At 38.5% G+C, this 20,606-nt stretch overlaps 1 protein-coding gene across 2 annotated transcripts in view; it reads right to left on the minus strand.

Annotated features, from left to right (window-relative positions):
- Positions 1-222: 222 nt before the first annotated feature.
- Positions 223-20,606, minus strand: part of CHM (CHM Rab escort protein) — a 61,351-nt gene continuing 40,967 nt past the window's right edge. Inside the window, exons 10-15 of one of the 2 annotated variants that reach the window (XM_007426297.3) lie at positions 15,638-15,742; positions 11,404-11,467; positions 10,335-10,431; positions 6,547-6,636; positions 2,441-2,610; positions 223-942 (exon numbers count right to left, since the gene is read on the minus strand). In XM_007426297.3, coding sequence (XP_007426359.2) covers positions 757-942; positions 2,441-2,610; positions 6,547-6,636; positions 10,335-10,431; positions 11,404-11,467; positions 15,638-15,742 — 712 coding nt within the window. In that variant the 3' untranslated portion in view covers positions 223-756. Of the gene's footprint in view, positions 943-2,440; positions 2,611-6,528; positions 6,637-10,334; positions 10,432-11,403; positions 11,468-15,637; positions 15,743-20,606 lie in introns of both variants that reach the window. The other variant, XM_015887755.3, reaches the window with a different exon arrangement.

Below are 20,606 nucleotides of genomic sequence, written 5' to 3' on the forward strand. Positions count from 1 at the left end.
AAAAAGGGGAGCAGGACTGAAAAGCAAACTTCTGCTGACTTTAATGCACCTTCCTCCATATAAATTGACATTGTGCAAAGAATCAAAATAATGCTGTTTTGTGAACCGCAAACCCCAATCAAGATTTTTTAAAAACTGTTGATTAGATTCATATATCTATCTACAGCGACAAATTTAGCAAGCAGGTGTTGGAATGTTTAAAAATGCACTCAAACCACCATGTCCAAGAAAGCTACAATATCTACTTTATTATGCAATTTTACTGAGTTTATCACAGTGAGTTTTGAAGCCACTTCAGAGATATTCTGTACAGCAAGCCAAACCGCATCATGTAATATTGAAATGTGTTCCTTTCAGTAAGAAGAATTTGTGCTATATCCCTGACAACAGAACACAGACGTTCCCAACAAGAGGTGATGGGAGGAGATGCGCGGGAATGGTTTGTCCTTCTTTTGAAAACAAACCAAATGACATACGGCGCTACTATTGACTTTGGCAAACTGGAAATCCATGGAAGATTGGAAAGTCTCATTTACAAAATATTAACATGGATTTCCGGGAGAAATGAGTCAAGCATGTAGTACTTTTCAACCCATGACTGGAAGGCCCTTCATATTCCCAGTTCAATTCAGTCTATTAAGCAACTCGGCAAAGGTCCCACCCAAATTCCTGGAGTTACACATGATGCATGACAACTGTTCAAACTCTGCTCAGAATTGGGAGCCATGTGGCTTCAATTCTGGCCTTGTCGCTGTCTCATTCCTCAGGAGGTTCTTCTTTAAGGCTCTTCTCAGACACATTCTCTGTCTTGTCTTCTGATGGATTACTGAATCCAGGATCTTCTGGCTGAGTTCCATCTCCATCATAGATTATATCTTCTGGATTTGGAGGTGGGGGGCAGAATTCTTCATTGGGGAACATTTCTTGAAAGATGGCTTCAGCCTGTTGGAAAACCGATATATTAGTTTAGAAGTCTTGGGGGCTTCCTGGCAATCTTTCATTTTATGTGGGTCCCTTCCTGTGTAATATTGTTACCTTAGCAAACGTAGGTTTGAGAACAGATGGTGGCCAACATACTTTAGCAGCTAGATATGCTAGATACTTTGGCCTATTTCCTCCCTCCCTCCCTCCCTCCCTCATATCATCACCTCTTTCTAATACTTCATGTTCTCTCTCAGGCAGCCAAGCTGTCAGGATACTTTTTACCTGAATACATTGTCTGCAGAAGACTTTGAAGTTAGAACAAGGGTCACATTTGCCCTTGGGCTATAAGTAGCTCACCTCTGTGTTAAAAAGACAGGGAACAAGGTAAAGAAGTATGAACACAATGCCATAGGCCAGAATCCTTTGAATTCAATTGATATCAAAAGAAGGAGAGCCAAGGGGGAGTTTTTACTTTTCCCCACAACATAACATGGATAGTTTTCATCCTAGAATCTGGCTAGCAACAGATAAATAAGCTTGCAACTTCATTACTCAGTGGTTCGGTATGACCAAACAAGAAAAGTTTTCAAATTCTGAGACCAAGAACAGTCTAGCAACCATTAATTTTTAAATGACGTAGGCAAGAAGGGTATATACATACAAGACATTTTAAATGAGCTTAGTATTCAGGGTTTTTTTTTCAAATAGCTGATACCAATTTACTTTTTAAAACAGATCTAATACCACCCTGATGTCCATCTGATTTTTTTTCAAAAGCTAACCCTTAATTTTGTTTCACAAAGCAATCATCTGCCTATTAAGAGAATAAAAAATATCAAAGAGTTATGGGAAAACACACAGCTTTCATTATATTAATAAAAGGTTTGCCAAAAAAACAAGAAAGAAAGAAACTGGTTGGGTGCCATTAGATTAGAATGGAGATTCTTTCAGTGGTCACATATTATACATCATATTAACTCAGGTATTCTATTCATTTATTAGAAACTTCAAGGAATATTACAATCTTTTTGTTGCTGGAGAAATAATTTAGAAGTTGGAACACTGGGTAATATGGGTTAGGCTATTTTGAATTCACTATGATTTGGTCTGAAATCTGTGGAACTGTAAACCTAATCATTGTTTATAAAAGGTGCACATTCTTTTTCTCCCTCAGTAGATCAAATTTTTCAACATGTAAAAAGCTATGGATGTTCCACACATTGTGGGGGGATGGATAGTAACATAAGCATACAAATTTAGAGGTTCAAATCTATATTTACCCTGCAGAAGAGGACTGATGACTCTGTTCTTTAATAACAGTTCAAAGGACATTTGTTCTTTTTAACTGAGATCAAGGAAGAAGCTTAAAAACAATTATAATTTTAATGCAAGTGAGAATGTAGGTCTGGCTTTATTCAAGGTTTTAATAAGCCCCAACGTTCTTTTTTTGGCCTGGGAGAACTTGCTTGCCTTCATTGTCTATATTCCCATCTTACCCCAAAAGGTAAAAAATTACCTGTTTGACAGCACAATCATTTCCTAATGCACTGTCTGGGCCAGAGCAAACATACACGTTGGAGGGTAAACTGTCATACGAAGATCTGACAACGCTGGAGGAATCCCTCATGTTGAAATATACGGACCAGAGAACCTTAGGTTTTTGCCCTTCCCCTTCGTCTTCACCTTCTGAAACAACAAGGCAACCATCTTAGTATCCAGCTTTCAGGTGAACTGAAACTTGGAAGAATTCAGCAAAATGTGAAAGGCAAAACATTGGGAATTTTCTTTAAAGGTACAGGGCCAGCTTGGTGGGAGCACTCAAAGTTTACAGGCTTGTTAAGAAAGATTTATTTGCAAGTTGTCAGAGGAAACATTGATGGTCTTGTGAGATTTCAGCAATGCTTAGGTTTTATTTTACTTGGGACTTCTGAGGAAGAAATGGCGAACTAAAGATGGCTCCACTAAAAACAGAGGTGACAACCATGGCGGAATGAAGAGCCGATGAGTAGACTGGCTTTCATAATTCCTTTCCAGACAAGGAGAGACTGGCCACAAGTGATCAAACCAGCTGCTCCTCACGAGGAGACCACAAGACAGCGGTCTCTGGCAGGTTTAGAGCTCTGGGAGGCGAGGGAATAACCATCTTGCTCAAACCACAGTTGATGTCTTCAAAGGACACTGGGTTCACATACTTCCTTTTCTAATCACTTTTGGAAATCACTTGTTAACTGCTTTTCAGCTCTTAGGGACCTTTGGATCAGCAAGTCTGAAAACACTGGGTGAGTTTCCTTCAATCCTTAGCTAAAGAAGTTTTAAGTACAAGTTTAAGTATTTAAAAAAACTTTTGAGGGGAGAATAAACAGCAAAAGGGTGATTAGAACTTTGATTCTGGAAAGTTACAAATGGACTAAGGGTCCAGATGGATTTGAAATAAGAATTTGGAATTAATTATAAGAACCCTTCCCATGGGAAAATGCTTTTGTTTTGAATTCCTTTAAAATAACATGATAGGATGATACTTTGAAGGTTGGACACTAGAGGGAACTAGAAGGAACTAAATATTACAATTAAAGGAAAAGAACACTTAAATTTGACTAATATAGAATGGAACAAAATATTTTAATATTGGACATATTGAAGACTATTTTCGAACAATGGACCCAGAAGTTAATTTTAAGAGTATCTGTCTCTATAGATAACTGTGTTAAAAAGTTCTTACAGAAGAGGAACAAGTTTTACCTGACAAGATTCAGACTGAACTGAAAGTGGATTTAAAAATGACAGGCTACAAGAATGACATGGAAAAAGATGCTACACTGGACATGCAAAAGAAACCGGCTGATGTCTTACTAATTAAAAGGGATATACAAATAACAAACCAAGAGAGTGACCTGGATAATTTTCCTATATTGGATTTACAAAAGAGGCTTATTAAAGCTTTGAAGAATTTTGTGAGAAGGGACAAAGAAAAAAATGAAAAGAAATCAAATTCCAGGACATTATTTGAAGGGACTAAAGATCAGGATTGTTAGAAGTAAAAGGAAGGAATGTAAAGTTGGTTTATTTGTTCAAGGTTAAAATAGATATGTTGTTATCTCTGGTAACCCTTGATGGACTTTTGTTGAAATGATGAGGTTTTAAGGATTTGTATATAAATAAGAGATGGGATATGGGAAGAAGAGAACATTTGTTATATTTTAAGAGAAGGTGATAAGTTACTAAAATTGTTTATACTTGTTCTAATGAAGGGAGAAGTCATTTCTTTATATATTTCTTTTCCTTTTATTTACTATATTCATTTTTTTCTATTTTTTTTTCCTGCACTATTTTTTTCTTTTTATTCTTTTATTTTTGTTAGTTTGTATTAGTTTTTTTCCTGTTGTAAGTGCAATTTTTAATAAAATTACTATTAAAAAAAGGTTTTATTTTACTTGGATGGCTATATATATATACCATTTGGAGGGAGGGAAGGCTCTTGGCTAAAACCACTTGGGACAGGGCAGGAGAAAATACATAAATTTAGATTATGGCCGAGTCTTCCCCAAAAAACCACCATAAGAATAACCAAATCCAAAATGTATTGATGCTAAAAGTAAGTCTGACCCTGATATCAGTTGTTAGGAGGGTTATCATAGGCTTTTCTCAATGAAGTTCTTCAAACCAAGCTTGGATATACATTTTTCTGGAATGCCCCAGCTCTGGGTTTTCTGAATGGTGCTGGATATTGAACCAGACAGTCTCCTAAGGTTCTCTCCCACTCCGTGATTCTAAGAAATTAAATCCTGGAGTAATAGGCTCTATTTCTTAAAGAGTTTGAGTTTTGGAACAGAGGTTTCAATGGCATTTTCCTTTAAAGGCACCTCCCTGTCTGTGCACCCTCCCCTGCCCCAAATCTGGCTAATCAATCAATCAAATTTTATTTACAGTCCAAGACCAAACACAAATCTGGCTAAAACAGTGTACTGCAACCAATGGAATTAAGTTGGTATTAAGCTACTAACCTAAATCTCATTACTCCCAGTTGGCTCTACTTTGACTAACTGGGATTCAACTCTGTAGGAATGTATGTCTTCATATGAATATATTCATTTTCTATTACGTATGAATATTGTATCATAATATTATATCATATATACACGTTCATATTATTACCTATGAATATGAATGTATGTATATACGTTTCTATCCAATAGGGGGAGGAAACCTTTAGGGGACAGAGGCACATTTGGAATTTAGAGAGCCTCCTGGGGGTACACTCACAAAATGGCTACCCTGAGGGACCTACCCTAGCAGTGGACACAGCCAGTTTCAGAACTCCCATTTGTCAGAAGACTAGCGATCCAAACCCACTGCTGTTTTCTATCATCTCAGGAGGAACTTTGCATGGCCGAAAAGCATGCCTACTAGAAGCTGCTGCTTTTTTTTTTTTGCGCCATCCCAGATTCCCATCTTTTTTTATTATTATTATTACTAAAAGTTTATTTTAAAAAAAACAGCAGGTGGGACAGAGCACCTAGCAGGCTACAAGGGAGATTATCCACAGACTCATTTGTGCCTGTGGGCAAAATGTTGCCTACACATATTATAATCTGTCAAATGACTGTTCCCCAAAAAAGAATAGTTCATTTCTTTTCATATTGTTTGGGAGGGACGGTCCACCAGGAGTGAATGGAGCTTTTTCTCAAATATTATTAAAAGTTCCTACTTCTCATATTAAAAAAAAAAAAAAAAGTTACTTCTTCATAATTTAGGCAGGAAAATGAATAAAGTCCTCTTCCTTTAGGTGACTTTGCTTCTCTGACCTGCCATGGCCCAGTGCTCACTTTATCTGGTGATTCATTTTCAATAACTCCAACAGTATTTGTTCTGACATTTTAATTAAAATACGACTACTACCTCATCTTGATGATAAAAAGGCCTATGTGTCAGTGAAAACTAGCTTCTCAGTGCCTCAGTGCACCTGAGGACTCTCCTGATCACAGGCTTCCTCTGAAAGAACTCCAGGCAGCTTCCAAACAATACATCACTTCAAAACCAGATCACTTTAAACATTAAGATTAATGCTAAGAAAGAAAGGGGAGGGGAAGCGGGGATGAGAGAGAGGATAAGACAACGTTCAGAGGCAGCCTAGTCACTTTTTTCTATTTGGGCTCTGCTAGTTCTTGATCGCAGTACACATTAGAAAGGTTCTGGAAGTTCTGCTTCAAGCGAAGGGACAACGAGTTTTTATTTCAGCTCTCTTTGCTATTGAGAATAGAAAAGAAGAAAACCTCATGCATAAAACTGAATTGACGGTGGAGGTCTTTTGAAGTCTACATCAGTTGTAGAAACAGGGCTACAACTTTGCTCCCAAACAGCTGGAAGCCCACCACTGATATCACTGGAGCAGCAAGTCTATTCCGGAGCTGTTTTTCAGCCCTTAGAGGTTGGTAAAGTTTTCTGGGGGAAAGAACTGAAACCTCCACATACCCTTCATACTTGTAAAAAAATACAGGCACACACATTCAGCACCAGAAAGAAAAAAACATCTAGCCAGATGAAAGAAGCACCTTGAATTGAAATAAAAATTGTAAATCTTCATTTCTTTAAATCTTAAACTCTTACCCCTCGCTCCCACTTCACCTGTTTCTGCAACACTGAATAACTGCTCCACTACATGTGTCAAATCTTCTTTAGCCGTTTGAATGGAAGGACAGGTCAAATGAACCAAATCTGTTGAAAGAATGGAAGAGCAAAGTGGTTATTCAATTTGCTGATTCATTCACTCAATTTATATCCTGTCTTTCTATTGGTAATGAAAACTCAAGGTGACTAGCAACGATACAAAAGAACAAAAACACAAAATCGAAGATTAACAACAATGTTAAAACTGCAACCATTGAGGATTAAAAGCCTGGTGGAAGAGACAGATCTTGATTGAGGCAGAGAAAAGAGTTTACTTATACATGAATTGATTGGTTGCAATTATTTGTATGCCAACTACTCAGAATGATTCAGGCTGAAGCACAGCATACTTGGAAGCAATGCAGATGAAGAGGACAAGCAGGTGGCCTCTGAAAACCATGTGATCTCCTACAGGTCGCAATGTCAGGGCAGGGTCCTTGTGATAGAGGTAGAGTCAGTGTTCTTTGTGTCTTGAATGGTTCACACCAAGATCTTAACCTGTGCTCCCCAAAGCAACAGCAACCTGTATGATAACTCACAACCAGGCATTCAAAATTGTGAATATTTTTTCTTAAAGGTTTGGAGACAGGGGGAAGAAGGCAAGGATGAGGAGGAAGAAAAGCTAAGGATGAAGGACCTTTCTTGAAAGCTATCTAAGTCCTTCCATCTGGCTGGAATCTAGAAGAGAAAACTACTCTATTGATTGTAGAACTAGCACATGTTAACAACAGGTCCTGAATTTTTATGCTAAAATGTAGTCAAGGAAGGAAAATAGAGAGGAAGCAACATGATTGGGGGAACATAGGAAAACCTGAGGACAATCTCTCCCCACCTCCATCCTATTTAGGATAGTTTAGCAATTCGGGATACTGATGGGCTGTTGGACAGATGGGGTTAGGTGGGACAAGAAAACTGAAAGAAATGAAAACTGAGTGGACTATTGGGGAAAAGGGCATCTGGTTGGAACACTGAACAGGTACATCCATGCTGTAACATTCTCAACTGTTTCAATGGTTTCTTCCCCAAATGCGATAAAGATTATTTTCTGTCCTGCACCTGAGAATCTTCAGCCCAGGTTGAGCTAAAAATCCAGTCAAGCCATGCTGAGTCAAGCATCTGGGAATTTCTGCCAAGGACTTTGCCTGTATCCTTCATTCGGCAGTATAGTTATAAGTCAGTAGGGAAAAAAAAAAAGAAAGAAAGCTGAGTGTTAAATGCTTGCAGGCGGAGGTTTCCTGTGGTGCCTTCTAACAGAGTTTTAAAAAAAATTAAGATAACGATCTGTCATTTTAATGAATGAGCATTAACAGTCCAATTGACCTGAAGTGTAAATACGTAATTATAGCCTTTTCTCCAAAGCTTATTAAAGTGATTTTAATAATAGGGGGAAGAAGTAGGCACAGACGTAAAGTGCAGGTAAGTAATGAGGCAAGCTGTTTCTTCTGCTAGAGCAGAACTTCCCAATTTACAATGTTGGTTGCAAAGTGGGGGGGGGGGTCCCGCTAAGCTTCTAATCCACGGACCGGCAGCATTTTGGGGGAATGGCCACCCCTGCGGGATCTCACTGGAAAGAGTGTGCAACAGTTTCTGCAAAGGAAAGAAGTGCCTTATCCACAGCATATAAATAACCTACTATCCCCACAAATATGAAAGCAGGGGAATATCTGAAAAGTATTTCCATTTCTTTGCAAAACAGGTTCTAGCCCTTATAGCAATGGAAAGGCCGACAGCTGGAAGTGTGGTATAGCTGATCCTTATGGATCTTTGCCTTTGTTCTGTGACCAGGAGACACAGGAAAGATGACAGAAAATAAATCAAGCGATGCAAAGTTGTTTTGTTGGAAAATAAAGATCATAGGATTTAACTCCTCACGGCAATGATTTTAGATTTATTTTTAGTGAACTTAGGAAATACTGTATTACTGCACCCCCCGTTCCACACTGGGAGGAGGGAGAGATATCAAGTTCATACTAACGCTAAGTCAGAGCCAAGCAAATCATGGTTTGGATCTCTGAGTCCAACTAATTATTCAGTCCTTGTGCCACAACTGCATTTTGATGACAACTGGAGTTAGTGCAACAAATTAGTTTACATTGCCATATAAGTATAATATTCTGGATGGGTTTGTACACTGTGCGTGTACTTAGTCAACTGTGGCTTATCCAACGAACCATAGATGAATGCGCAATGGATTAGGCACTGTAGTCTGTATGCTTCTGAATCCAGCATAATTCAGGTAGTAAGCAGCCTTTTCATTTCTTCCTATAAAGTTCTTTGTCAACCTGGGACTTCATAATATTTCAGCATTTGTTGTATTACTGCCTTTTTTTCCTTTTTCCTTTAGATAGGTCTGCTGTTGGAATAGAATTTAAATTCAGGTGGCAAAAATAGTAAATGGAGACAGGATCCCATTAGGCTGAGAAGTTTTCTGATTTTTCAAAAAACACATTTTAATGCAATTTTTAAAAAATTAAAACCTTGTTGCCAGAAGATGCCTTACTGTAAATGCCACAAATTTGTTTTCATAAAAGTCTTTGTAATTACACATTTGGGGTATTTGATAAAAGTCTTCTATATTGTGTAATCAATCTTTTCAATACATCAAGGTGTTTCTGACTTCCATATTGAGTTTTTAAGAGTACAATACATCCTATTGACTCTGAAAAACTTAGTGTAGAAATCATCAAAATCTTACTGATAAGGTACCATTTCCTTTAAGTTGTTCCTTTGCAAACATCAATATTAACAGCATCTGCTGCTTCTGTTTTTGTGCCAGTTAGGAGCTGGACTCAGCATTTCCAAGAAAGCCTTAGGAGAACTACGTGACCCACTAATACAGGAAAAGACCACACTCTGATGCCTGGGACCATACTCAATATTTTGTATGGGCCAAGGAACACAGCAGATAAAACAAGGATGAAAAGTATCCAAGCCAAATACGGGCACACATGGGTGAGGTTGAAATTTTCCACTTTAGGGTTTACACACATTATTCCATCCAGATGTATCTTCCATCTCTAAGAGATGGGAAACAGAGCCTCTGCTATTTAGCAGGCATTGTCTGAAATAAACAGGGACTCAAAAATATTAACTTGGGGTTTCAGGTTGCCCACACGTTCTCAACCGCATAGTATAACAGTAACATCTCTTTACCACAACAGTGAAAATTACGGTAAAAATGCCCATTTCTGCATAGTATGAAAAAACTATAATCTTCAGCTCCCATCAGGTCAGAATTTTCCTCTCTTTTTCTAGTGAAAAGCCATTTAAGGTGGTTGAACTAAGCACAATCTGATCAATAGAAACAAGAAAGGAGTGAAGGATTAACAGTTAGCACTGGGAGCCCAAAGGAACTAAGCTGAAATAGCTATTTTAGACACCAAGCTCTTTTATTTAATCCAAAGGATCCATTTTATAGGAGAGGTATGACTTCATCCTATCCATCCCTTATAATAAATTTCAATACACATATGAATTAGCCTAATCAGCAAGGTTAACCTTATCAATCACATTGACTGCTATAGCCTATTGCATAACTCATGAGTATCTGTGATTGCACTGTAAGCTACCGAATAAAAGAGTGATTTGCATGCATCTATAAAGATGGCTTGTAATCCCACCTCTTCTTTAAGCTTCTTCTCTTCCACCTCTAGTCCCAATTCTATCAATAAACCAATTCATGCTTCAATGTAATTGTATCTGATCTCCAGTTCAGAAGTGCCCTTGGGAAAACTCAGTGTACTCACATGTATTTTTCATGCATGTCATAGCTGAAGAACACAGTTCAACAAGGCAAACAGCTGGCTGGCCTTTCTCCATGGGTGGGACAGTCAAAATGGAAATCTGGAATGGAAACAAAACACTTCACCAGGGAACACCTCTCCCTCCTTTTTTAAAAAAAGAATTCTGCTAGTAACTTTTGCAAAAAAAAAAAAATCCTTCAAAACTATTAGCCTTTTCCCAGCATATATTTCCAAATTTTAAACCAGTATCTGTGCGAAACTGAACTTCCAAACCAGTTTGGGATGGGGGAGCGGGTACCTTACCTCTCTCTTTTTAACCTCTATGTAATATCATCATAAAATATAAATATAAAATATTTATAAAAATAAATATAGTAAATAAATATATTATATATTTATTATATAAACATAAATTTAAATGCAAATATATATTTAAATATATAAAATATAATAAATAAAAGATAAAGATAAAAGATAAATATAAAATAATACTTCTCTCTTTTTTTTAACCTCTGTGTAATACAGTACTGCCATACTGCCATGCATGACGCTCTTCAGATCATTTGATTCAAGGGAATGGCAGGGATTAGGAGAACTTAATTTCAGCAACACCCTCTTCCATTACTGAGATTTCCATGTGACATTTTTACAATTGGCATGGTGAAAAATATCACCCGCTATGGATTTGTAAGAAAGCCAGGAAGAAATTCTTTCTTCAACTTGCATCACCTTCAAATCCCACCACCTGGTCTTCTAAGTTCTATGTGCAATTTTTTTTTCATCCACTGAGATCTATGACTAACTTTTCTGATTTCAGTCGGACCAAATGTATGGCTACCTGAATGAGAATCTATCCCTCCTTTTAACAAACATTTCATGGATCAAGCATTTACTAATATTTCCAAAATCTGAGTTCTAGAACGTAAGGCCTTCCCTATTAACTAGCAAGGAATCCAAAGGTGGAAAAGCCAAGTCTATTTTTACAAACCAGTGTAAATATCGAGACAAAATTAATCCAGAACAGTAGATGTGTATGAGGAAGGGGGAAATGAGTTTTTGCTGGTGGGCTCACCTGCTGATCAGAGCTCTCATTCTGTATGGATCGATCAGTTATGAGAACGGCTCTGGAGATCTGCCTGCCGGCGAATAAGCAAAACTCTATCATCAAGCATAATAAAAAAGAGCCATATGGATCTACGCTTTGTTTTCATCAAAAACAGCACAAATTGCCCCAATGAAAGTAATGTTCTACACTCAGTAATCTGAACGTGTTTAATGACATTTTCACATATGGCCTGCTTCGTTAAGAAATTAATAATGACTCAAATCAGGCATATATAAAGGTTACAGCTCTTGCTTAACAGCCATCAAAATATAACGAAGATATTGAGGACTCCATATGGAATGTGATGCTTAGCCATCATGAAGCCATTTGAAATGGCAAATTATTTCACAGAGTGCTAATATGCAAACATTTACCAACAGTTAATATGCACAGTCATTCAAACGCTAGAATCCAAACGCCAAGCAACAAGTTGTCATACGTGCCTATGATTAAAGCTCCCTTAAAGCTCCCAACCACCTTCTCCTGCTTTGTGCAAACCACTTTGGGAACTAAAGGGACAATCAAGAATGCTGTGCAGCAGGAAATGTTGTATAAGAAGCCCCAGGGTTGTGATGAGCAAGCTAGCGCCTTCCAGATGGTTGGACTACCCTTGTCAATGACCAGAGAGGGCACCAGGGTTACCTCCTTGGGCTCCAGAGCTATTTTATTACCTGAGTTTGCCAGAAAGAGCTGTTTGGATTTCAACCACCACCAACATGAAAACAGTATGCTACTTTATTATGGTTGTTCTTGGACTGCCTTCCAGCTAGAAATTTGTTTTCAGAGCACTGTAGAACATTATTTTAAAAGAACCTGTGTTCAAGGATGATTTGCAATTGGTTTATTCTGGGGATCAAAGTTTTTAGCTTACACAAAGGCTCATCTTTATGTCACTGGCACCTGAACTCAATGTGTGAGTAAGGTGGGGAGAAAGATGAACTTCACAAGTTCTGCTATGGGGAGACACATTTTCTAAAATGAAAAGTGTAGTTTCTGATAAACAGAGTTATAAACATTACTTTGCCAGTGAAAAGTTCATGAGGGATGAAATTATTATTCATCTACCTGTGAGGGTTCTTTGCTTTCCAAGACTGGACATGCCACAGTGTAACAAATCTGTACACAACGCTTTATTGCAGCACGCACCTTCCCCAACAACAGGGTATTGCTCTAGGTCAACTCCACCCTTCTAGAACTTGCAAGTTGCTGTTGCCACATAAATACATCTTTAATACTCAGTCCTTTATACTCAAGTCTTCTAATGCTCCATTCAGACAAAAGTCTCAAAGTCTACAAAGTAGCATACAACCTTTGCCTTTTCCCAAAAGTTATTGAACTAGTTGGGATGAGGTACTTCCTCAATATGGTTGTTTCTTTTCTAGTTGCTGCCGAGCTCCCAGCAAAGCTCCAGGCAGGACTCCCACCAGGATATGCTGCTCACCATAACTTGTGGTCCTGACAGTTGACTGATAGTCCTCTTGCCTGCTTGTAATAGGTGCCAATCTTCAGACACCGCCTCCGCTTCCCCGTCTGTATCCTGATGGCTTATCACCTTTCCTCCTACACACACAGACCTCCCCACCCTGTCTTACATTTGCTTTTCTAAGCTAAGAGTCTGGGTGGGGTGAGGTTGCCTTTGGACTCTGGACGTAGGCATGTCCTTGAAAACGCCAGGGTGTGGCTCAATTGTCATGGCATGCCAGCTTGGATGCTTGTGGGTAAAGTTGTGAGTGAATGAATGAATGTATGAGCGAAATGGGGTGAGAAGCGTTTCTGCCTGCCTCCCAAGCACAGACAGCAACTCCAACTTTACTCCCTCACACTAACTTGGCCAATTGTCTCTCCTTGACAAGGAAAGACTATACAGATTTTTCAGATCAGGTATGGTTTTGCTAACTGGGTGAATCTGGGAACTTGATTTGTGTTTTTCAATCTCTGTTCCTCACTCAGAAGCTATTTATAGTCCATTTCTGATTGCTCTAGAGTTGACATGGATAGCAATTTGCTGATGTGTTGGTGATGTAAGACAGCACAGAACCCAATGAAAAACTGCAAGGAAAGGATGGTAGATAGGAAACCAGCATTTGGAAGGATGAGAAGTGCTCTCTTCCTACTTTATATATTCATCAATACTATAGAAAAAGATAAAGAACAGAGATCAAATGGTAGCTAACACTCAGAGAATATTTAAAATTTCTGGCAGTGTTCACTGTTGCCTCCTTTCCCAGCCTGACTCTTTAGTACTACTAGCTGAAGAACAGTGGTGGGAAGGAGCTACAGTTTTCTTATCCTGCTTATGGAACCAACGAGGAGCATCTAGCTGATTCTTGCAGGAAATAAGAAGCTGGACCTGATCAGCCTTTTAGGCTGATCCAGCAAAAATATCTTTATGATTCTCCTGATGTGGAAAGAAGCAATTGGAGATAATCACTCTTCTTTAAATAGCTTCACATATCATTTTGAAGACTAAAGAAGAGTGATTATCTCCAATTGCTTCTTTCCAGCTGAACTGATAACTTTCTATAAACAAAGATGGTGACCTAAGAGCAGAGGAAAAGGGGACAAATCCCTGTTCTGGTAACCTTGTTCCTGAAGCTTCCATCCTTCTGAGATGGAAAGGAAACTGGACCTAACAGGCTATTGGTATGATCCTCAAGAGTAGGATGACAGCTTTGTAATAAGCTTGAACAGCCATTAACTAGCTAATAATTGCCTCTGCAAAGGTTAATAGCCTAAATGAAGCACAGTCAGACAGGGGGTGGGAGAATGGGTGGGAAATGCAAGATGGTTCAATTGTGTGCACCTTAATAAATGTCTGAATTACTTTCCTGGATTGCACATCAGTTTTTTGTATCTTTGCTCACAGAGAATACCAATTTCATGCAATGTAAAGTCAGGTCATCAGGCCTCAAGATTATCACAATACTATGTTACACAAAGAGGGGACTGTCATCAGATTTTCTGGTCCTACCCCTTGGGGCAATAGAGAAAAAGTCCTCTCCTTGTTCTATATGACAACCCTTCAGATAGTTGCAGGTGGCTATAGCATTTCCTTTTAACCATCTTTTCTATACACTAAATGTACCAAGATCCTTTAACTGTTTCTCAGATGGCTTGGCTTCCAGACCTTTGACTATCTTGGTAGCTCCTCTTTGAACTTGCTTCAATCTGTCACTGTCATTTTTGAATTGTGGGGTCCAGAAATGTATTCCAAGTATGGTCTGACTGGAATAGAATAAAGTAGAACAACTACTTCCCACGATGAAGGAAAGAAGGATTACTGCTCCTTGCTGTTTCCCTTGACTGAAACCACACACACGTACATATCCAGCCACCTGCCTATCCACCCATCTGCATGGTAGGTCTATGCAGCACACTGGATTTGACCTTCCAAAAGGTGCTTCAGAGCACACAGGAGTGCAAATGTAGCATCAATAGGCAATACCTAAAAGCAGCTCTATCTTTTGTAGTCTTCCAATGCTACACATATGAAAGGTATCAAGTTAGGGAGACTGTTGTAAACACAATGCCACAGGTGCAGATGATCTCATAGAAAGGTACGGAACGTAAGCCGAATGAATATTTGCATATCTCTTTCTCCCCAACAGACTTACAGCACCCTTAGCAAACACATGAGATTTCAACTAGGGAAATGCAATATGAGAATTCAAACCATCCTACCCCTGTCCCCTTGTCATATCTATCTGGGCTCCAACCCTTTAAAGTCTCTGAGCAGGACAGTGTCCATTTCTGCATGCAAGCTTGACACTGAAGGAACAGGTGGGCCATCCATATGCAAGGAAGGGGAGATATTAGTTAATATTATAGCAGACTTTTTCTCATTTGCAAAGCAAAAGCTAATTTTGAACCTAGGGCATCCCAGGGCATAACATTGGCTGATTTCTAAAAGGGCTGATATGCTAAAAAGCAGCGCATGAGTAACAAGATGGGGGTGCAAAAGAAAATAGGTCTACACAGAATTTTTTTCTGGCCAGCCTGCACTAACTTCACAGTAATCCAGGCAGCCTGGTAAAAATGATAGTTGAGATTAAGATGGATACCCACCATCTTTGAGGTTCCCAAAAAAGAACATGAGGATACATGAAGTTAGAAGTGTACCTGAAATTAGGTCTGGCTGAATGCACTGAGTTTTACTTTTGAGTAAACATGCACTTTTAATTATTCTTGTCTTAATATTTACCTGTAAGATACATTTTTGCATATTTTTTCTGAAAGGTAGCTATCTTCCACAACAAAATAACTTGCATTTATTCTTTGGCCAAAATGATCGATGATTGCTTTACACCTGTTGGAAAAATAAGGGGGAAAAAGTTTAGAAAAGCAAAAGGATTTGTGCCATTGTTAGATAGATTTATGAATATAAAATATTTACAGACTAAAGATTACCTCCACCAACATGTTTTCTTTCATTTAAGTTTTTAGCATGAGTTAAGAGTTTTGTCTGCCTGCTTTTATGTCTACATTGTTTTAGTCTGCTCTTGGTTTTATTACATGAAATTCTGTTAACATGGATTATTTTCAATGTTGTTTACACAAAATTCTCCTTGTTTTTGTTTTTGTTTTAATTAATTCTACAAGGAAAAAGAAAGCTAGCAACATTTTATAATGATGGAGGAGGCTTTTAATATTCAACTATCTCTAGAACTTTTCCCATAACACTATCCTCTTTAGGCTGTTATACTTTCTGTACCAGGGGAAATGTTTCCCCAGACTATATATAATCTATATAATCTGAATCAAGCTATCATCCTATATCTAGATATCTATCCCTCCCTCCTTCCCTCCCTCCCTCATTTTTAAGAATACTTTTGAGTTTTAAATGTCTTTACTAGACTTGGTCCATACAAGACACTAAGCTCTGGTCTCTTTAATTATAGTTAATTAAATGAATCACAATTGGCTAGACTTGTGTAACATCCTAAGATCTGAACCATAGTCCATCAACCATAGCTAGAATCTTTAGTCAAAACCATGCGAACCATATTTTAGCTAAATTCAGCCACAGAAAAACAAATGAGATACTCAATTGAACATCACAGCATTTCCATTCGGAGCCACTGCACTGTCCTCTCTTCTTCTCACCCAACAGAGCAGCATTCCAAGACCAGAGAGACCCCCACTTAGAGATTTCCCCCCCCATTTTTTTTTTAAAGAATGTCGGCAATCTTTCCTACCAATATCTCCCTTTTGTAAGATGGTGCTCTGTTGGTTATGTAAATAAGAGCAATCACAACTGAATATTCGACAGAGGAAATGATAAATTAATAACATGAACTGAATTAGCGAAACACACAGGAATTTATTCTGCTTGTGACAATTTACATGCCCCATTTGTTTTGCTATAAAGTTATTACATATTGCCAAAAATGCAAGCCAGAATGCTGGAGTCACCATTTACATCAAAATAAATTCTTTTCTACTGTTTATAAAACTATTTTTGTACATTCCTGCATGGGGAGAGGGGGGAAGGTAGATTGTATGTCATATTACAGGACCCCACAGAAAGAAAAATATAATTCTTTCTTTTCTTCTTGCTTCGTCATTCAACAGTGGCAAATGTCAGAGATTTGTTCAAGAGCAGAGAAAAAGAGCGCAACTTCCCTCTTAAAACCGATCTTTACTTTTAGTTTTAAAAAAGGAAGATCAGCAGAAGAATTCTTTCGAGTGCCATGCTCAAATAAGGAAGCCACTTTATACAATGACATTATCAGGTCTCTCTGTCATCTGATATCTGTTAAGACAATGAATCATACAGAACCCTCCATTGACCTTCTTCAATGTGTCTAGATAAAAGGATGAAAATTAGAATCCATCTCCTTGCCAAGTGCCACCAGTTATAAATGTACTTTATAGGGCTCATTATCCAAACTAATGGACTAGGGGCGACATCCTTGAAATGGACTTACCAGCACTGACAAAACCAGCAAGCAATAATTCAGGAAAGATATGTAAATTACAGTGTTTGCTATATTTTTTAATTATTATTGTGGAAATATAAATTTACATTTGTCACATCCTTTCGTTTGGAGGCCGGCAGTTTCCTTGGAAGCACACTCAGAACTTTGCTCAACGTAAAACGCGGAGGGTTATTTTTAACGCAGACCTCAAAATACACACATACAAATTAAAACACTTTAAATCTTATTGAAATGAAACCCCATAAACAACTTCTATGTACCATAAAGGAACTGAGAAGTTGAATTAAAAGGGGAAAGGAAGCTAAGTGGGAGGGAAATGCAATATTCAGCCTTCTAAAGGCAAAAAACGGGGGGGAAAATCACTTCCAAACAGGCAACAAATTTGATTGGCCTTCAGTTCCATTAGCAGAAATACATTTCTTGGTTTAATTAGGATTCACTACAGATCTAAAGTAGTTATTCCCCCACTCCTTCTCTTCAGCATTCTTTTAAGATATATAATCAACATCCACACTTCTGGGGACACAAGCCTTATCTGCAGTGATTGAGACTTAAATCTTGGAAGGACAAATGTAAGTTTGGGGGTGGCCAAGCTTATTAATCCAATTGCATGACCTTGGTTCAAGCATTCCTTAGGACCATGAGACCTGCCAAAAACTGAAAGCTGCATGATACAAAGTGGACTATTTGTTCATGGAGCTCTGTGAGCCAGAAGCAACTTCCTAGATCTCCTTGGACAGCTTGGGATTGCACTGGGGCCTTTGGGAAAGCAAAGCCCTAGTCATGTTTTGAGCCCTAATATGCTATCCCCCAATACATTTGAGGGGAAGCATTTGGCCTTTACAGATTTGCTCCTGCTGTTTGTTTTGAGAGAGAGAGAGAGAGAGAGAGAGAGAGAGAGAGAGAGACTTTTTTTCTTGCCTTTTTGCATTAAAGCCATATAATGTGTTTCAAATAAAGGAGCTATGATGATTTCTTAAGCAAGTAATTCCACCACTTCAATGGATTTCAGCTCCAGTGATTTAATAGCAAAGAAGCTCCAGATCTGCACGTACCTTATATTTTGTGACAAGAACATTAATATCAAGCATTCCTATTACCAGTCCTACAGCACCCAGGCAACAAACAGAAGCAATGTTTGAGAACAATGAACCTTCCAATGAAGGAATGGAATCATCAGTCATATGAGTTCCAACTTTCAAGAGGGGATTGCCATAAGAACATACAGAGGGCCCTGATGGATCAAGTCAAAGGTCCGTCTGGTTCCAAATTCTGTCTCTGGGAAGTGTACAACGAGGACATGAGAACAGTGGCATCTTCCTGCTCGTGTTTCTGGTGGCAAAAATGTGGCTTATTTGATTTTGGCTTAGTACATGTCTGGTGAATTCAGTTGCTGTGGTTTGTACTTCATGGCTTACAGATTGTTGTGGCTAAGCGAAAAACTGAATTTGCATAATATAGGAACTCAGTCCACCTCTGATGGTAGCAAATTTAACATGTTGACTATATTCTGTGTAAGGAAGTTCTTTGGCTTATCTTTCCTGAATCCTCCCCTCAACTTAACTGCATTATCCCAGATTCTGCTGATGTAATGGAGTGTATATAATTTTATAAGCCTATATTATATCCTCCCTTAGCTAGCTGAATTGCCCCAAACTTTGTCACATTTCCTTGAAAGAGAGTTACCCTAGCTTCTTGATCATTCCATCCACCCTTTTTAAAAACTCTACAATATCCCCTTTTTTCCACAGATGCTGAGTGAACTGCACAAAGCATTCCAAATGTAATTGCTCAACAAAGTTACAGGAAAAAAAATGGCAATTTTAATTCCAGCATTACATTTATTTTTATCACAGCAATTTGGACTCTGACATGCCTTTTTTTATTGATTATCCATACAACCCTAACATTTTTTTTCCCCAGATGGGAACATCCCAAACTTTTCTGATTATTATTAGAGGGGGGGAAAAACCTTACAAAGATAAAGCCTCCCTCGAGTCAAGTTTGACTCTTGGCAATTTCATGGACACATCTGTGCAGTTTTCATGGCAACAGTATGGAAGTGGTTTGCCATTGTCAACATTTTGGTTCAGATCTCAACTTCTGGGTCCGGGGGAAAAGTACAATCCACAAAGTAGGTTAAGGACAGTTGGGTCTATGTTAGAGCTTTTTGTACATTGGTTGGCATGGGGCTAATGTGGTTCTCCCTTATTTTTCTGGTGGTTTGGGGCAACTCAGCTTAAGAAAAAGAGTAGCTAAGGAAGGATATAATATAGGCTTATAAAAATATATACACTCCATTACATCAGCAGAATCTGGGACAATACAATTAAGTTGACGGGAGGATTCAGGAACGGTAAACAGATTTATTTATCTGCCTGCCTTCTTATCAAATGCTGGGTTCATGCATTGTGCTAAGCCATCATGTGATTTATTTACTTACCACTTAGTGCTATCTGTGAAGTCAGTCACTGTGGCCTGTAAACCACAGTTTACAGTATTTCGTTTAGTATTTTATGTGATCCCAGCCACTCTCTTAATTTCTTTGACTCTTTAAGGGCCACCTTTTCTTGGAGGCCTCACCATTCCCTCCACAACTGGCAAAAAGAGCTCACCAAAGATATACTGCTGGCAGGTTTATAGTGCCAGCTAGACTGGAAAGGATCTTTGGCAACTAAGGCAGAGAACCTCACAGGCACCTTCCCCAGCAGTAAAACTACAACAGCAACAAACAGTTTGCTATCACTTTATGAACTGAAGAGCACTTGCCATCTCACCCAATCCGACAAAGGAGAAGGTTGGCAAAGAAGATAGTCTTCTGACAGTGCCCACAATATATTGAGTGGGACACCGACTATGGAGAGAAAAATGCCAGGGAGCTAGTTTATGCTTTTGGACCACGATGTTTTGGATATTGACGAAAAGCAGGTTTGGATGTTTTTTTCTGGATGAACTGTAGCATAAAAGCACTGTCATTTGGATCAGCTAAAATATGAGAAAGTAACAGGAAAGCTTTCCAAGGTTTATAAGCAACCCAAGCATTTAAACACTGGAGGTTCAGTTATCATACAACAAGGAGGGTTATTGATCATCTATCCTGAAGACATTTTAATTGGGCTGAATATAAAAACACTGGATTGATACGGCTTCTGGATTTATCCTAAGGGACCAGCTTAAACACTCCCTGCAAAATGTATTTATTGATATCCAAATTATTAAAGTATTTATAGA

The sequence above is a fragment of the Python bivittatus genome, unplaced genomic scaffold (genome assembly GCF_059951505.1).
Source record: "Python bivittatus isolate LINGU-HERP-01145 unplaced genomic scaffold, Pbiv_v1 ctg000670_np1212, whole genome shotgun sequence".
NCBI classification, from domain to species: Eukaryota; Metazoa; Chordata; class Lepidosauria; order Squamata; family Pythonidae; genus Python; species Python bivittatus.